The sequence below is a fragment of the Poecilia formosa genome, unplaced genomic scaffold (assembly GCF_000485575.1).
Source record: "Poecilia formosa unplaced genomic scaffold, Poecilia_formosa-5.1.2 Scaffold260, whole genome shotgun sequence".
In the NCBI taxonomy this organism is placed as follows: domain Eukaryota; kingdom Metazoa; phylum Chordata; class Actinopteri; order Cyprinodontiformes; family Poeciliidae; genus Poecilia; species Poecilia formosa.
Window position 1 is genome coordinate 297621 of NW_006800199.1, and position 17684 is coordinate 315304.

The window sequence follows — 17684 nt, forward strand, 5'->3', positions numbered from 1 at the left end:
GAATAATTTCTGTATTTCTGGAAATCCACTCTTGATTTTATGCACCCAATTAAGAATTTGTTTTGCCTTAGAATTATTTCTGATTTATGAAACTTGACTTTTTTTCACTCAAAAACCTTAGATTCTAATGCCCAAAAGTAAAGATGTGAAGCAAAAGCTTTTCAATAAAACTTTAGAAACTTTTTTCTGACAGTAATAATCATCACCTTTGTACGTGACATTTTTAACCTTCAAGGAATGCTGCCTAAGGATACACTTGCATTTTTTAAATGTTAAAGTTCAATATACTTTCAAAGGACAAACCTATAACAATTTTTTTTTACCCCAAAACAATATTTGCAAAGTTATTGAAGAAGGCAAATGTTGGGTTTTTTGAGTCCTGGTTCTATGACATATTTTCATTTTGCGAGGCTTTAAAATAAAATAAAAAATATTCTTGCATAACCAAAAAACCTCTATGTGCATTCCTCACTGCTAAAGAATTTATGCAAACACCCTATTTCACAGATGGTAATATGATACAATTTAAACGCTTTGTATTTTTCTGTGGTTCATACATGATTTAATAGGAATAATAAATAAATGCTGTTTAATTCATATTGATGATCCTGAAGCAATTAAAACAAACATTTCTTTAATATTTAATGCACATGTTATATTATGTACTGTACTTGCAGAACTTTAATATAGTGAAGGAGGAGGTTTTTATGCTAGTCATGGTAACATTCAGAAAGAGGATAAACACTTTAAGAAACTATTATCCAAACAATAAAGGAACTGATAAATACAACTAAGGTGTGCTTTGACACACCAGCTATCATGTATAATTAATTATTCAAAAGTGAGACAGGGAAAATGCAATTGTAAATTCTTACTAGGAATTATCTTATCACAATCAAGCACATGCTTGATGCTATAACAAAATAATATTTATGAGATACATTTTACTCCTCTCAGTCTTATAACCTTCAAGGAATGCTGCCTAAGGATACACTTGCATTTTTTTACATTTTAAACAATCTTTACAATCTTTTAAACACTTCACTCCACTGCACTTGATAATATTATACAGGTTTAACCCTTGTTGCCCATCAATCAGTGTTCAAGTACTGCTGAGACTATAGCCCAAAAGGAAGGATGGAGGTGTCGGAGTTTCTAAACAGGAAGCAATATTAGACGACTAAATATGGAGAAAAAGTAGTAAGAGAAATTTACTGCTCAGACAGGAGAAGAATTTTTTTATAAGACAACTTCGATGCACCCCACAAGTACAAGATGGAAAAGAAGACAGTTCTTTTCTTTACAAAAAGTCACTGTGCTTTTGCTGCAAGTTATTAATGAGACAAACAACAAAGGCGCAGATAGATACAATCTATGTAAACCGAATAGATTTTAATGGCGATTTTAATGGCGATCGAAAAAGTTGAACTAACCGGAAGTCAGTTGAATATAGTGTTATCAGTAACGTGACAACTTATTTCATATTTTTTTTTATTTTCGACTTACCACAGATATGTTTTGTAATATATATGTAATTAAATCGTGTAGGACCTTTTAGACGTTCTTCAAGTGTAAGACGATAAATATTAGGATAAACCCTCATAATGTATTTGAATCGTTTTATTTTGAAAGTATGTCGACGGAAGCGAGAATAGAATAGCCGTTAGCTTCACAGGTCTCACTGCCCGTCTAAAATCGATAGGTGATTGGCTTTCGAGCAGTTTAGGATTCTGTGGGTCTTGCTACCGTGCCCACCTAAGGTAAGGACGCAGGCATGTCAGGGGGTTATGCGGAATGATTTTCCGCTATGTGTCGTCGATATCATCTAATGGCAGCTCTCTCTCTCTCTCTCTCTTTTTTTTTTTTAACTATTTAAAACGTTACTCGTTCTAACTGCAGCCTTTGTCTAAAGTGTTTGATATTTCAGGCCAGCCGTTGATTGTAGCTAACGTTAGCTGTCTGGAGGTCTGTACCTGTCCACGCTGAGTGACACTTGGCGGACAGCTGCTCCTGCTGTTGCTGCTCAGTGGGTTAGCTGTCTGCTGATGTGGGCACTCTGGACCACAGCCAGCTGCTACGTGACATTATAGGATGGAGGGGGGGCTGTTACCTGGAGACAGACCTCAGACATCACTGCTGTAGTCGGTCATTTAAGGTGAATTTAAACTGAATTTTAAATGGTGATAGTCTCACTTTTCTTTTGAAATTAAGGACAGAAGAGCTCATTAAGAATTACAGTAATATGTCTAATTGACATCGTATAACGTATTTTAACAAGCGTGTACATTTCTAGCCTGTATTGGGTAATGGTAGTTTTTACTAGATATAAATGTGCTTTATGGCCTTGTGCATGTAATATTAATAGGCTGTTTGCAGATGCAGACAAAGGTGTCATCGACCCTGGGAAAGATGTGGGGGAAAAAAAAAAAAGCACAGCAGCATAATCTGACAGAGACAATTTTTGAAAAAGTCAAACTTTTTGAATACGGTACATTTATTGGTAAAAAAGTGTTTTTAACAAAATTTCCTTTGGCACAATTGTTGGTACCCCTTTGTCTTCACTTGCCCTAGCCAGTATGTAAGCACATAAAAAAATTGAGAACTGTGGAAAAAGCTCAATATGTTTTTGTCGACCATTTCAAATAGAGACGTTTATATCTTATGTAGATTTATTAAAATAGAGTGATATATTTCATGCCTTTATTTCTTGTAATTTTGATGATTATGACTTGAAAACCCAAAATTCAGTGTCTCATAAAATGAGAATATTATGGGGGGAAAAAAATCTACGTTTGCTCAGCAAGAAGGTCTTGGGTTCGAATCCCAGTCCAGGGTCTTTCTGCATGGAGTTTGCATGTTTTCCCTGTGCATATGTGAGTTTTCTTCAGGTGCTCTGGCTCCTTGCCACAGTACAAACACATGATAGTTCATCGGTCTCTCTAAATTATCTTCAGGTGTGAGTGTGTACGTACGTACGTACGTGCTTGCTTGTTTGTCCTGTCTCTCTCCATGTTGCCCTGTGATGGATTGTTGACTTGTGCACCCCAACTCTCGCCCAAGAGAATGAACGAATGGATGGATGAAAAAGTTAAATATTGGACATATAGTGTCATATTCTAATCGGCTAATTAACTCAAAACTCCAGCAAAGGTTTCCTGATCATTGAGAGAGGTACAGAAGACATCTTCCTCAAGGAGGATGAGTCATAGAGAACGTTGCTAAAGAAGCTGGTTGTTCACATAGTGTTATATCCAAGCATATTCACAGAAAGTTTAGTGGAAAGAAATAGTGTGGTAGAAAAAATGTGTAACAAGGACAACCGCAACCTTGAGAAGATTGTCAAACAAAAGCCATTCTTTACTTTCATTTGAAATCAAGATCCCATTGTCTGGAGGAAGGATGGAGAGGTACAAAATCATCATTGGTTGAAGTGTAATCAGTCAGTCATGATTTGAGATGCAGTGTCATCTGCTGGTGTTAGACCACTGTGTTTGCTGAAGTCCACAGTCAATGCAGCCATTGAAGAGAAAATGTCGGAGCACTTCATGCGTCCTTCTGCTGAGAAGCTAAATGAAGATGTTGATTTTATTTTCAAGAAGCACTTGGCAACGGTCTGCTCTGACAAAGGAACTAAATGTTGATACCACAACCATGGTGTTCCTGCATTTGATTGGGCAGGACACCGGCCAATCAAAACCCAACAGAGAATCCATGGAGTAGTATTGTTAAGAAGAAGATGAGAGACAGCAAAACAAGCGATGCAGATGACCATCAAAGCAACATGGACTTCTGTTTCACCTCAGCAGAATCACAGACTGATCACAGACATCCTGCATTGGATGTGATCTATGCACTCAATTATAGACTGCATAAAAAAATGCACATACTTTTCAGAAGGCTGACATTTCTGTTGAAAATCTCTCTCTTGCTTTACTGATCTTCTGTAGCATTCTAATTTTCAGAGATTGAATTTTGGGTTCCTATTGTCAGTAAGCCATAATCATCAAATTACAAGAAATAGTCTTTTTCGCTTTGTATTTAATGAATCAATAAAACAAAAGTTTAGCTTTATAAAAAACAAAACAACAAAAAAGAATAACAAATATTTTACCTCTTCACAATATTCAGACCTACTGAGTTGGTTTGAATATTGTCAAACTTTTCTTAAGTTTTGAACTAAAGCAGCATAATATATTGAATTGCAATCCTCATCGCAGTTTCCGAGTGTGTGCTGTTTTTAGTCAGATATTGCATTTCAAGTGCCATGAATGCCCATAATAAGTTTGACTGATGGTGCAGACTTTCAAAGCCTTTGATGTCCACAACTGATATTTTAATTGCCATAATACTAATTTACTAAATAACCATTGTGTTCTCCTCTGAATTCTTGTGATAAAAACGTTGGATGAGCTCACTCCTTTTCTTTTTAACTTCACTGTTGTGTCCAAAATCATCAAGTGATGTAGTTTTGATTTGGGCTGATTTGTTTCAATGAAATTTATTCTTGTGATTGTTTGTAATTTGATCTCAGGTTTTAAGGTTTTGAGATCTGCAGAAAACGGTTACTGTCAACTCTGAATTTATCATTCTTGTACACAGCTGAGTTATGGTTAATGTTGCTTTTTATTGTCACTGCAATATTTTTTTCAACTTCCACACACTTCCCATATAAAGAAACCAGATGTTGAGTTTTTTTTTTTTTTTTTGCTTGATGTTGTGGAACATGTACAAATGAATGTGGGAGCTCTTTTGCATGTATGCATCATCTTTCCTCTGGCCGTGCTTGTCAGCTTGCATCCATTGCATTTTCATAAAAAATGGTTTGAAGTTTCATTTCTAATAAAACATTTTCTACCACCAAAAGATCTTCTGCTTTCCTTTTTTAAGGGTCATTGTTACTGACTAATTGTTGCAGGTAACCCTGTTGCTTTCCAGCATATTCATTTTGAAAATATTCATCTCTTCAATCATAGCTTATGTTGCATTTGAGAAAAAAAACTGTCTGCTGATTAATATGAAAAGGGTAACAAAGACTTTCCTGTGATTTTGTTTAAGGAGACTTAATGATTATTTCTCCCATTTTTTTTTCTTGCAGTCTTTCAAATGTTTTCTTTGGAGCCTTGTATGTTTGAGACTGGCAGTTTGTAACACAGTTCCTTGAGATCCAATTTAAATTGGCTCTTTGTTAAACAGTTTCCATATTTAGAAAGGACATAAAACCTTTATTACACATTGGACTGAAAATGAGTGGAAAAAGAAACCAAAGTAAAAAAGAAAACTTTGAAAGGCCTTTAAACAAGCCCCAAAAATGGTGTTTGAAACTTAAAGAAATTACTATTGACTTCTTGAAAGTGCATTTTAAAGAACATTTCTGTCTTTTATTCTGTGATTCTACAGGAGACCCCAGTGAATGAAAAAGTGGTGTGAAAAAGTATCTGCCATCTTATGGATTTTTTTCTGTTAATGCCTTTTTATCAAACCAAAATGTTTGAGATTTCCAAATAAACTTAAAGGTCAGACAAAGGTCATATGAGTAAACACAACCTACCGTACATTTTTCTAATAATGGATTAAGAAAAAAGCCACTTGACCCCGCGTGACAAAGTAGTTGTCCTTTAAGCCTAAAAACGTTGTCAATAGTTTGATTTCAGAGAGGATTTTGTGCCTATTTGTTACTTGACTGACCCTTGTGTTCTCAGGGCTTCGTCATGGCCTTGAAAAGGAGACGGGCGACGTCCCCTTCTAGCAGTGTGAGTGGAGGAGATTTTGACGATAGCCAGACTTCGTTAGTGTCTTCAATTGGGAGAAAGAGGAGAAGGACCTCAAACATTCCGACTGTGGATCCTGTAATTTTACACATTTCAGTCGCTGTTTTTCTTTGAACTTTGAAAATTGTTGTACAACACAGATTTAAGGAAGGAGGGTTATAATGGTGAAGGGTGCTGATAATTTTCAGTGTTTTAAATGTTGACTTTCCAGATTGCTGTGTGCCATGAGCTGTACAACACAATCAGAGATTACAAGGACGACCACGGCCGGATGCTGTGTGAGTTGTTCATCAGAGCACCCAAACGAAGGTGAGGACGAAGTTACCTATTAAAACTTTTACAGTGTAATGTAGGTAAGAACACTGGATAGAGCTAATGTTACCTTTTTGACTCAGGAATCAGCCAGACTACTACCATGTGGTGTCTCAGCCCATTGACATGATGAAGATCCAGCAGAAATTAAAGATGGAGGAGTATGACGATGTCGATCAGCTAACCAGTGACTTCCAGCTTCTGTTCAACAATGCAAAGACTTATTATAAGGTGTGAACTCCCACAAAGCTACTATTACTAATAGTGGGCAGAACTGCGAAACTAAATTCTCTTTTAATGAAAACAGTCGGACAGTCCTGAGTACAGAGCAGCCTGCAAGCTGTGGGACGTCTACCTCCGGACGAAGAATGAGTTTATTCAAAGGGGGGAATATGACGATGACGATGACGATGGATACAATGCTCAAGAAAACCCCGGAGGTTCCACTGAAGATGAGGTGACACTTACGGATCTGATTATTACCATATATCTTTTTAAACAGGTGTATGTGCAACTCACTAATTATCAAGATGGTCCTATGAGTGAGAAAAAACACGAGTGCCTTTTAGGTAAGTCATGCCACAGGAGGCAGAAAGCAGCCTGGGAGTGAGACTCAAATACTTTCGCTTCATTGATCAGGAAGCAAGTCTTCACATCACGCAGTACACCAAAAAAAACAAAAAAACAAAACAAATCATTAAAGCTTGTGTTTTTTGACATGACAAAATATGGAAATGTCAAAGTGGTAGTACTGTTTTGTCATCTATATGTTTCCTAACTGTATTTTGTTTTTTATTTTCTGGGCTTAATTGTTGTAATCAGAGTGCGTCAGCTTGTTTGAAAGAAGTTCTGGAGCAGCTCCTCGACGCTGTTGTGTCCTACACTGAGCCAAGTGGTCGCCTGGTCAGTGAGCTCTTCCAGAAGCTTCCGTCCAAAATGGTATAAGAAAAAAAACAAACGTTTTTGACAGGAAGAAGGCATTGACATGTCTAAATTTGGTTTGATTTGCTGTTCTCTCTTTTCTATTTAGCAATATCCAGATTACTATGCTGTAATTAAAGAACCAATAGATCTGAAACTCATCGCTCAGAAAATCCAGGTACACTTATAGAGATCTAATAATTTCAGTGTTATGTGTTTTATTTGATGTCTTACTTTTATTTTATTTTTACTTTATTTTATTTTTACTTTACCTTATTTATCAACTAACGACAACAAAATCATATCTAATATTTATCTTAGCTGGGCAATTATCGATGTGTCAGCGCCATGGCTAAAGATGTAGACCTGCTGGTGAAGAACGCCAAAACCTACAACGAGCCCGGTTCGCAGGTTTTCAAGGCAAGTCTTTAACCTGTAACGTGAACGTAGCATGTTGCTGCTGGCATTTGACATAACCAGCTGTGATCTGCTTTTGGGATGCAGGATGCTAACACTATTAAAAAGGTTTTTGCACAAAAGAAGTCCGAGATGGAACATGGAGAGCCAATCAAGTCCAGTATTCGCATCAGGTAGTAAAGTATCAACTCTTGAAATCATGTTGGTGTTACGTTCTTAATTGAGTTCATCGGTTTATTATATTTTTTTCTTTCTTTGTTAGAAATAAAAGGTCCGTCCAGGGAGACCGGCTCTCAGCTATCACTATGGCTCTTCAGTATGAAAGTGATGAGGAGGGTATACTTTCTGGTATCTATTTATCTGATCAGATCGACGTGATGCTACTACACACTGGTGTTCAGTATTGAGCAGCGTGATAATCATTGTAATTGACATATATTTTGTTGTCTTCCTACATCTATCAGGGACTGTCCACTATGATGAGGGTGAATCTGAAGCAGAGAGTATGACATCGAACATTGACATGAGCAACCCCATCTTCCAGCTTTACGAAGCTGTTCGGGGAGCCAGGAACAGTCAGGGCCAGCTGATCTCTGAGCCCTTCCTGCAGCTGCCCTCTAGGAAAGACTACCCCGATTATTACCAGCAGATCAGTCAGCCGCTCTGCCTGCATCAGATCAAGTATGACAAAACTGATACCGATCTGTTTTCATGTCTGCGTGTCTGTACACGCATGTCACGGAAATGGGCTTGACACAGCCTGGAAAAGTCTTCAATTTGACCACCGTATTTCCTGGATCTGAATAAGTGTAGAGAAAGAAGATAAGACTGTAGAAAAATATTTATATACCTAGACGTTACCCTTCCCACTGTTTTGTAGTTTGTGCAACAAATATTTTGTCTTCTATATTTCTTTGTCACCACATACACTACAGTATTTCTTTGCCCATATGTCGGTGCCCATATTTCTTTTGCAGAAACAAGATGAAGAACAATGAATACGAGAGTGTTGAGCATATTGACTCCGATCTGACGCTGATGTTTGAGAATGCCAAACGCTACAACGTTCCCCACTCCTCCATCTACAAACGTGCGCTCAAGCTTCAGCACATCCAGCAGGTCAGTTCAGCTTTTGTTGCTCGTGGTTTTCATTCAGATGTGCTGGCTCAGCAGGAACATCGTCTCAAATGCTTTAGAATGATCTGCATTTTCAGATGTATTAGCTATGTTTTGTTTCAAAAAGGTTTTGTATCAAATGAATTCAATCAGTATAGCATTAATATCCCTTGAACTTGTCCAGGGTTTCCCTAGAAAACGTGCTGAGGCCGGCAGCAGGAACGCTCGGACAGTCTTTCAGTGACCTTTTGCAATGTGTCTCGTCAAAAAAATTGATTAGAAACATTATTGTTTTCCTTCCGCTTCACAAATACGTTGTCTGTCTTATCAAACCCCAATAAATGGCAATGAAATTTGAGGTTGTAATGTGACAAAATGTGAAAAGGTTCAAAGAGCATGAGTATTTTTTTTACAAGTCAGTATATCTCAATATGTTTCCTCACTAGATGAAGAGAAAGGAGCTTTTGCAGAGAACAGATGATGACGGCGACAGCATGCTCTCCTCGGCCACGTCCGACACCAGCAGCACGAAAAGAAAAAGGTACACTTTGGCTCTAAAACATTCAACCCTGCACCTATTTTTTGTGGAACTGACCTTTGTTCCTCACTGCTGCCTTTTTCGGTTTGCAGCCACAAGAAAAACACAAAGAAAAATCGAATGAAAGCCCTCCTGGCCTCTGTTACTGAAGCCAGAGAGGCCGGGACCGGCCGGAGACTCTGTGACCTCTTCATGGTGAAGCCGTCTAAGAAGGACTACCCTGATTACTACAAAGTTATCCTGGAACCAATGGACCTCAGGACCATCGACTACAACATCCGCTCAGACAAGTACATGACTGAGGATGCGATGGTGGAGGATATGAAGCTGATGTTCCGCAATGCCAGGCATTACAATGAAGAAGGCTCCCAGGTAACATTTAGCTTGTAACCATTGTTTCTCTTTCAGTAGTTCTAGTTGGTTCTTATTTTTAAAAATGCCAAAACACGGAGCTCATTTTTTTTTCCTGTTCTCATCAGCATAATTAAAAAAATACCACTAAAGTGCAATCCACACCACAGACTCCTTTCTCTGTTGTTTGTGTAGGTCTACAATGACGCAGACATTCTTGAGAAGATCATGGAAGACAGACGCAGAGATCTTGGGCCAGCAACTGATGACGATGATGTTATGTCTCCAAAGTTAAAAATAAGTATGTCTTTCAGTCTTTTTGGTATGAAGTAATCCATTAATTTTACATTTGAATAAATATTCACACCCATCTGCTCTTTTTTTTTTTTTTTTTTTTATTCCAGGAAAGAACAGCCTCTCTCTGAAAAAGTCCAAGTACCTGACACCCTTGCAGCAGAAACTGAATGAGCTTTATGAAGCCGTAAAGAACTATACGGATAAGCGAGGCCGTCGCCTCAGCACGATCTTCCTGCGGCTTCCATCTCGTGCCGAGCTGCCCGATTACTACATCGCCATCAAGAAGCCTGTAGACATGGAGAAGATCAAGAGCCACATGCTGGCTAACAAGTACCAGGACGTGGACGCCCTGGTCGAAGACCTGGTGCTCATGTTCAACAATGCGTGCACTTACAACGAGCCCGAGTCTTTGATTTACCGCGACGCTCTGCTGCTGCACAAGGTGCTGTTGGAGACGAGGCGGGAACTGGAAGGAGGAGAGGACAATCACGTTCCCGACGTGCCCCGCCTCATCCAGGAACTCATCCGGAGTCTCTTCGTATCTGTGCTCGGTCACCAAGACGACGAAGGGCGTTGCTACAGCGATTCTCTCGCAGAGATCCCTGCTGCAGATCCCACCAACCCAGAGAAGCCGGCGCTCAATTTCGATATTGTCAGGAAAAATGTGGAGAGGGGCCGCTACAAGAGGCTGGATGTGTTTCAGGACCACATGTTTGAAGTTCTGGAAAAGGCCAGACGATTAAATAGGTCAGGTATTGTTGCAAGTCCACTAATTTGTGTTTTAAAGGAAAACCCAAAGCTGGTTTTATACCGTGCATTCATTACAGGACTGACTCAGAAATCTTTGAGGATGCAGTGGAGCTGCAGCAGTTTTTCATTCGCATCAGAGATGAGCTGTGTAAAAACGGAGAGATCCTAATGTCCCCTGCCCTCAGCTACACTTCGAAGCACTTGCACAGCGATGTGGAAAAGGAAAAGAAGGAAAAGCTTCCCAAAGAGATTGAGGAGGACAAAATTAAGAGAGAAGAGGAGAAAAGGGGTATGCACTGAAACATCATCCGGTTCTTCAGTATCACTATGAAAACTTTAAGGACGTTTTGCTGTTTTAATGAAAACTTTCTTTTTTCTTTTTCGCAGAGGCAGAGAAGAGAGAGGGCACTGTTGGAGGCTCGTGGCAGGTTCAGCGTACGTACAGTCAGGACTGCAGCTTCAAGGACAGCATGTACCACGTGGGAGACTATGTTTATGTGGAGCCTGCAGAGCCTAACCTCCAGCCTCATATCATTTACATTGAACGCCTTTGGGAAGATGATACAGGCAAGTCTCATCATATTATAAAACATAAAAGCTAATCTTAATGTTATCTGGGTTTTTTTGTTGTTTTTCCCTTGCTTTTTCACTGTATTGTGAAAAGTATTGGCAATACGGTGTAAAATATTATTTTAAATTGCAATTATCATTGCAATATCAACCCTTGCAAAATCACAGTTACAAAAGACTGCCTGAATAAAATACTTGACATAGTGTAAAATTTCATGCATTGATTCAAACTCTGCTTGTTCTTAGGATTCCAGCTTGTTAAATTTGAAAAATATGTTCTCACTACTTAACATTGGTCTCTCAATCTTTAGGGATTCGTTAAAAAAAAAAAAGTGAAAGCAAATGTAAGCAAGAAAAGATTGATAAGCATATCACATGTTTTGGGGAATTTTTCAAATTTCCCGAAAATACACTTCTGAATTTCAAAAATTCCTATAAACACATTTCTTAACATTGTGGAAAGCCTTCCCTGAAGAGTTGAAGCTGTACTGGCTGCGAGGTGTGGGAAAAGCTCAAAATTAAAATCTATAATTTTGAGTGGAGTTTCTTTATCTTAATATCTTTGGCAATGTAGAGATGCACTGCATCTGAAATCCTTGTTTTAACATGTTTAAAGCTGATCCAGGCCTCTCTCTCCAACCTCTGAAACACACAGGGGAGAAGTGGCTGTACGGCTGCTGGTTCTACAGGCCAAACGAAACATTTCATCTAGCAACAAGAAAATTCTTGGAGAAAGAAGTCTTCAAGAGCGATTATTACAACAAAGCTCCTATCAGCAAAATTCTGGGGAAGTGCGTGGTCATGTTTGTGAAGGTATATGTTTGCTGTGTCAATCTGCATTTAATTAATGTTGTTGAGAATTTTTTTTGTCTTTTTGAGTTTTCACTGAACATGCTTGTGATTAAAGGAGTACTTCAAGCTTTCCCCAGAAGGATTCAGGCAGGAGGATGTCTACGTCTGCGAGTCTCGCTACTCGGCCAAGTCGAAGTCCTTTAAAAAGATCAAGATGTGGGCCATGCCCCTCAGCTCGGTTCGATTTGTTCCCAGAGACGTCCCCCTGCCGGTGGTCCGAGTCGCTTCTATGTTTGTCACCAAACAAGATGACAAGCCACCAGAGGTTGTAGATGAAAGCAAAACGACTGATGGTATTATAGACAAAGTAAGTAGCGGCTTTGTAGTTCAGGTGAAAACGATCGGTTTATTTTTTTTTTTACATCAGGACCATTTAATGTTCACAGGAGAGGGAGGATGTTCCACTGGATGTGACCAACGGAGAACCCGGCTGTCAGTACTACGAGCAACTCTGTTACAACAACCTGTGGCTGAAAGTGGGAGACTGTGTGTACATTGCTTCTCATGGGCTGGTGCGCCACCGAGTGGGCAGGTAGAGTAAAATAATTTGAAAATAAGGATGACATTTCTCTGTCGGCAAAGCCAGAGTACGCTTTATAGTTAAAAAGGTTCAGTTGTCGCTAATTGCTGAGAAGCACGGTGCCGCAAAAAAAGTTTTTGCTCTGTTAAAGGAAGGTAATCTTAGCAAATAGAAAATGCTGTTTTCATATATTTATAAAGAATAAAAGCTACCAAAAACAATCTGTCCCTTTGTGAAAATCTACTCGGTCTCCTTGGTATGAGGAATTGACAGCAATTAACCTGATTATTGCCCATACTTGTAGAATCAAAAAATGCTTTATAAAGAAGCCATCTGACAGAAAGGTCTCTGAAGGTCTCTTTTTTTTTATTTCCAGAATTGAGAAAATGTGGATGCGAGATGAAGCAGGCTACTTCTTTGGCCCCATCTTTATCCATCCTGAAGAGACGGAGCACGAACCGACTAAGATGTTCTACAAGAAGGAAATGTTCTTAAGCAACTTGGAGGAGGCTTGTCCCATGACCTGCATCATAGGTACCCTTTTAATGTGCAAGGAATTCAAATCAACATGTAATGTCCTACAGCCAATGAAGCAAAGATGATCAGAGCCGTTAAATAACTTTTGATTGCACAGGGAAGTGCGTTGTGGCATCATTCAAAGAATACTTGTCCTGTCGGCCCACTGAAGTGCCTGAAGAAAACGTTCTTCTCTGCGAGAGTCGCTATATCGAGAGTGAAAAGCAAATGAAGAAGTTCAAGGGTCTTAAGCGTTTTTCCCTCTCTGGGAAGGTGGTAGAAGATGAAATCTACTATTTCAGGTAAAGAGCTGCTATTAAGTATTTAAATTGATGTTTCAGGCAGGAAGAAGTGACAAGATGTTTACTTAATGACAAGTAAGTGTGAAACTGCTGTCCAGAACCGTTAGATCCAGCTTTACAACCAAGGTGGCACCAATTTTTCTTTATGTGTTTGGTGTTATTTGTCTTTATTCTCTTTGTTTATGAAGACAAAACTTGTAGATGTGTACTCTCATTTTAAACAAATGATAAGATTGAAAAAGGAAAAGCGAGTTATGAAACGTGTGTCAGAGTGATGAAGTGAGTTTTGTTCGTTTTCCGTTGTCAGGAAGCTGATAGTTCCCCAGAAAGAACCATCTCCTCTGCTGGACAGGAAAATTGAGGAACTTGAAGCCAAGTTTGCTGATATGACTGATGAAGAGCTGGAAGATCTTGGGGATGATGATGGGGAGCTGGGGGATCATTCCCTTCCTCAGATGCAATCCTCCATGAACAGTGACATGGACATGATGTCATACACCCCTCCACAGGTCAGGAAGACTGTATTTGATTGAATAGTGGTTGATTGCTTGTCTTTCAAAACGTGCACATTGTCAGATCTTGCATTTGCATGTCTGGTTACAGTCGACTCCTAAATCCATGAAGGGGCTTGCAAAGAAAGAAGCTTCGAAGCGGAAAATCAACATGAGTGGCTACATCCTGTTCAGTAGCGAGATGCGAGCGGTCATCAAAGCTCAGCACCCGGATTTCTCCTTTGGGGATTTGAGCCGTCTTGTTGGCACAGAGTGGAGGAACCTGGACAGCTCCAGGAAAGCAGAGTATGAAGGTATAGATTATTCATTTTGGGCATTTTGCAGATGCATTCATGGGCGTTAAACCTTTTCACATTTTGTCAAATTAGTACTGAAAACTTCAATGTATTGCTGTGAGTACATTTGCAGGGTGCTGCACTCATTTTTTGCATTGACTTTGAACCTTTAACCTCTTTGTTCTGCAGAGCGAGCAGCTAAAGTCGCCGAACAACAGGAGCGCGAGAGGGGCCATCATCAGACGTCCCCACGAGCAGGTACCCCAGTAGGGGCCCTGATGGGGGTAGTGCCTGCCCCAACCCCCATGGGGATACTAAATCCCAGCATGACGCCTGTGTCAGGTAACCCCTCATGGATGCAGATGGATGCCCACTGTCCCCTGAAAGACGGGAATGAGAAGCTAAACTGCTAACGTCTCCTGCTTGTTTGTGACTTTACCACCTCATGTCAGTGCGTTGTGGTTTAATTTTACATTGGCTCCTGCATTTTACCACTTCATTCATAGGAACCTACAAGTGGTAACATACATAATATTCATTATGTGTCAACCTGGCTTCATTGTAATGCATGTGCTTCACATAGTTTTCCTTTTCTGTTTGCACTTTGTTGTCATTACAGCTTGATCACCAAGTTGACAGCTTATCAGCTTGTTAATGCATGCTTGGTAGTGAGTGCATGTTTGACTGATGCATGTTGTTGTCTTGTGTTGGCACTGTCCCCTCCTGAGAAGGTGTGATGGGTGTATATAGGACAGCTAAGATGGACCATGTTGAAGGCATGGTTAATTTGGCTGGTATACCGCCACACCACATGGGGATGCCTGTCTTTCCCCAACGTCTCCTGCCCGCTATGCCTGGGTTCCGTGGAATGCCGTTCTTCGGTAAGAGTGCCGTCATAGCCACCCCTCCATTTGCCACGCAGTTGCTTCCTGTCTACCAATCTGACTCGCTGGAGGGGCTACCTGTGTCACTAGGCTGAGATTCCCTCTTTGGTGACTTGTCGGCCTCATTTTGAGGTTGGGTCGTTATTCAGCATTTATTTATTTATTTTAGGTAAAAACAAACAGTTTTAGCTGGACAACCAAAATGTGCACCTGCCAAAGATCACTTCTTATGAGGTCAAGTTTATGTGTGTAGCACATTTCTGCAACAAGATGTTATATAATTATAATTCCTGTGTTTTAAGTCAAATCAGAACAATCGCAGTTCATTTATAATGTGTTTTGAATTGATATTGGAAATAATAGGCATCCTCCAATGTGTGATCATGATTATGGTGTTGAATATCCTCACAGGTGTGAACGGCCTGGGAATTGGATCAGCGGCAGGAAACATGCATGGATCGCAGGTAATCATTTTGGCTCTGTTGAAGCGATTGAAAACCAATAAAAAACAATTTTTTTAAAGCCTGTTGATCTGGTGTACATCTGCTTTTAATAGAGTATTGTGCATTTCATATTTTATGGCTTACAAAGATACTTTCATGTTTCATTTCATAAGTTGTTAGTGTCATGTATTTTTGATAGGTTCCATCCTTTTTATGACATCAGGAAAACATGTAGTTTCGAACCCGTGGCTGAATATTGCGATGACTGTATCACTTAAAATGAACAAACATTGTTTTGACTCATTTCTTCATTGCAAATTCCCCACTATATTCTGTGAACTTTAGCATCTTAGCCACTAAAATGTACATCAGAGGTAGTTACACAGTTACAGACCATCCAACTGGCCACATATAGTATAGGCATGCGCAATATGACTTGAAATATCCAACTAAATATAGCATCCAAGCAGTTCTTTACAAGAGTAATACTGCAAACCTAGAAGATTGTGAATCAATATGTTGTGCAGCTTTAATTTCCAGAATTTTATTTATAAGAAAATATTGAAAACCAAGTACTCCTTTGCTTCCACTTTATAATTATGTGTTTTTCTGTCTCATAAAAACCCAGTAAAATGCATTGAGGTTTGTGGTTGTGATGTAACAAAACGTATTATTCACATTCAAGGAATATGAGTGTTTTTGGAAGGCACAGTGCGTATGCTTCATTTGTTTTCATTAGGTGGGTTTGGGCTCTGGACAGCAGGCTCCGCCTCCATACCCAGGACAAAGCCATCCGGGCCAACCAGCTCTCCACCAGCCCTCCACTCCAGTGTTTGTGTCTCCCCCTGCCAAATCTCAGCGGCTGCTGCACTCAGAGGCCTACCTCAAATACATCGAGGGTCTCAATGCAGAATCTTCCACTGTCAGCAAATGGGACCACGCTCTCACAGGTACTTTTTAAAAGATGTTGATGGTCGATGTTTAAAAATACATTTAGTAGTGATGGCGAAAGCCTTCATGTGATCCCTTCCTGTACACACTGCACACATATAAAAATTTGGATTTTGAATGTTTGACCTCTAATTGGATTAATATTTCTTTTTCATATTTTGTGATGGGTCGGTAAAGTAATTTCTGTTTTCCTCTTCCATGCTTTTCCTGTGTTTTAAGTAAAAAAACAAGACGTGCGCCTGACAAAAGAGCAAGAAAGCAGACTACCGTCCCACTGGTTGAAGAGCAAGGGGGCGCACAAGACCATGGCAGATGCACTTTGGCGGCTTCGTGACCTGATGATGCGCGACACCCTTAACATCCGTCAGATGCACAACCAGTAGCATGTGGATGTTGTGAGCCTCTGTTCCTAAAATTGTGTAACAGAAGGAGGTTTAAGCTCACTAAAGGTCTTTATGTTGTTATAAAAAAATGTAATGTTTGTGTTCATAACGTATGCCTTCTGTGTTGAAGCTGCTTTGTTGTTTTTCATTTTGTATTTCATTTCATTCAAAGTATATCATGAATACTGTTCATCTGTGATGAAGGTTATCATGTCATAATTTCACAATAAAAATGTGAGGAGTCCAGACTGGGTTTTAATTTACAACACTAGTAAATTAAATAATACAAGTACTATTATTTTTGCTAACATAATTAACATAATTATCAGTATTGATGTCTGTGACCAAGTCAGCTTTATTTTTTATCTCTTTTACATGAATGATTTTTTTTTTATGTGGATATTTTGTGTATTAGGGTAGTTTCAGGCTATAAAGGTCAAAATACTTTTTTACTGGGCTTACTGCATCACAACCTAGGTGTGATTAGACACTTTTAAATCATCAAATTAATAAGCAGAACTGGGTACTATAAGGAAAGGACAGGAAAGTGCTGTCAAAGGCCTGTAAATTTCATTGAAGATTTCCAAACACTGCCATGTTGTGGACTGAGGTAAACCACTAAATACAAAATCTTCATTCTAATTTAACCTTGCAAGAAACAGCACTATGCTAAGACAAAATACATTATGTTTTCTAAACTAATTTTGTATTCTTTAAATGCTTTAAAGAATGTGATTCAGGCTTACTTATATTCTGTGCAATCCTGATTCAAAATTTCACATTTTGTAAAATGAAATTAATGAAATGTATTCACATAGAATGTTTTAGAGTAACTAACCAACATTATTTGAATGCATTTTTATAACTGAGCTATGCTGAATTTGTAGCGCTGGGAACATTAAGGGAAGAGCCGTTTAGGAGTTTAAAGAGCCGGATCTTGTCGATGATTCGAGCCAAATGACTCGGATCACAGAAAAGAGTCAAAATTTCCATTACTCTTGACTTC

General features: G+C 39.2%; 1 protein-coding gene across 4 annotated transcripts; it reads left to right on the forward strand.

Moving 5' to 3' along the window:
- Positions 1-1653: 1653 nt before the first annotated feature.
- Positions 1654-16924, forward strand: LOC103150686 (protein polybromo-1-like). Of its 4 annotated transcripts, XM_007570396.2 has the most exons (31): positions 1662-1760; positions 1900-2155; positions 5700-5750; positions 5980-6077; positions 6164-6311; positions 6388-6537; positions 6903-7019; positions 7111-7179; positions 7323-7421; positions 7506-7591; positions 7681-7766; positions 7883-8099; positions 8396-8537; positions 8981-9075; positions 9165-9444; positions 9619-9724; positions 9828-10467; positions 10548-10759; positions 10858-11037; positions 11696-11853; positions 11948-12199; positions 12279-12424; positions 12789-12946; positions 13047-13230; positions 13538-13739; positions 13834-14035; positions 14207-14359; positions 14749-14898; positions 15313-15365; positions 16084-16294; positions 16515-16924. In XM_007570396.2, exons 3-31 carry the CDS (start codon positions 5709-5711, stop codon positions 16676-16678), a joined length of 4800 nt encoding a protein of 1599 aa, XP_007570458.1. In that variant the 5' UTR covers positions 1662-1760; positions 1900-2155; positions 5700-5708; the 3' UTR covers positions 16679-16924. The 4 variants fall into 4 exon arrangements, with proteins under 4 accessions (XP_007570460.1, XP_007570458.1, XP_016536358.1 ...); XM_007570398.2 differs by lacking the exon at positions 1900-2155 and having other exon boundaries at positions 1654-1760; XM_016680872.1 differs by lacking the exons at positions 1662-1760; positions 1900-2155 and having other exon boundaries at positions 5709-5846; positions 16515-16678.
- The last annotated feature ends 760 nt before the right edge of the window (positions 16925-17684 follow it).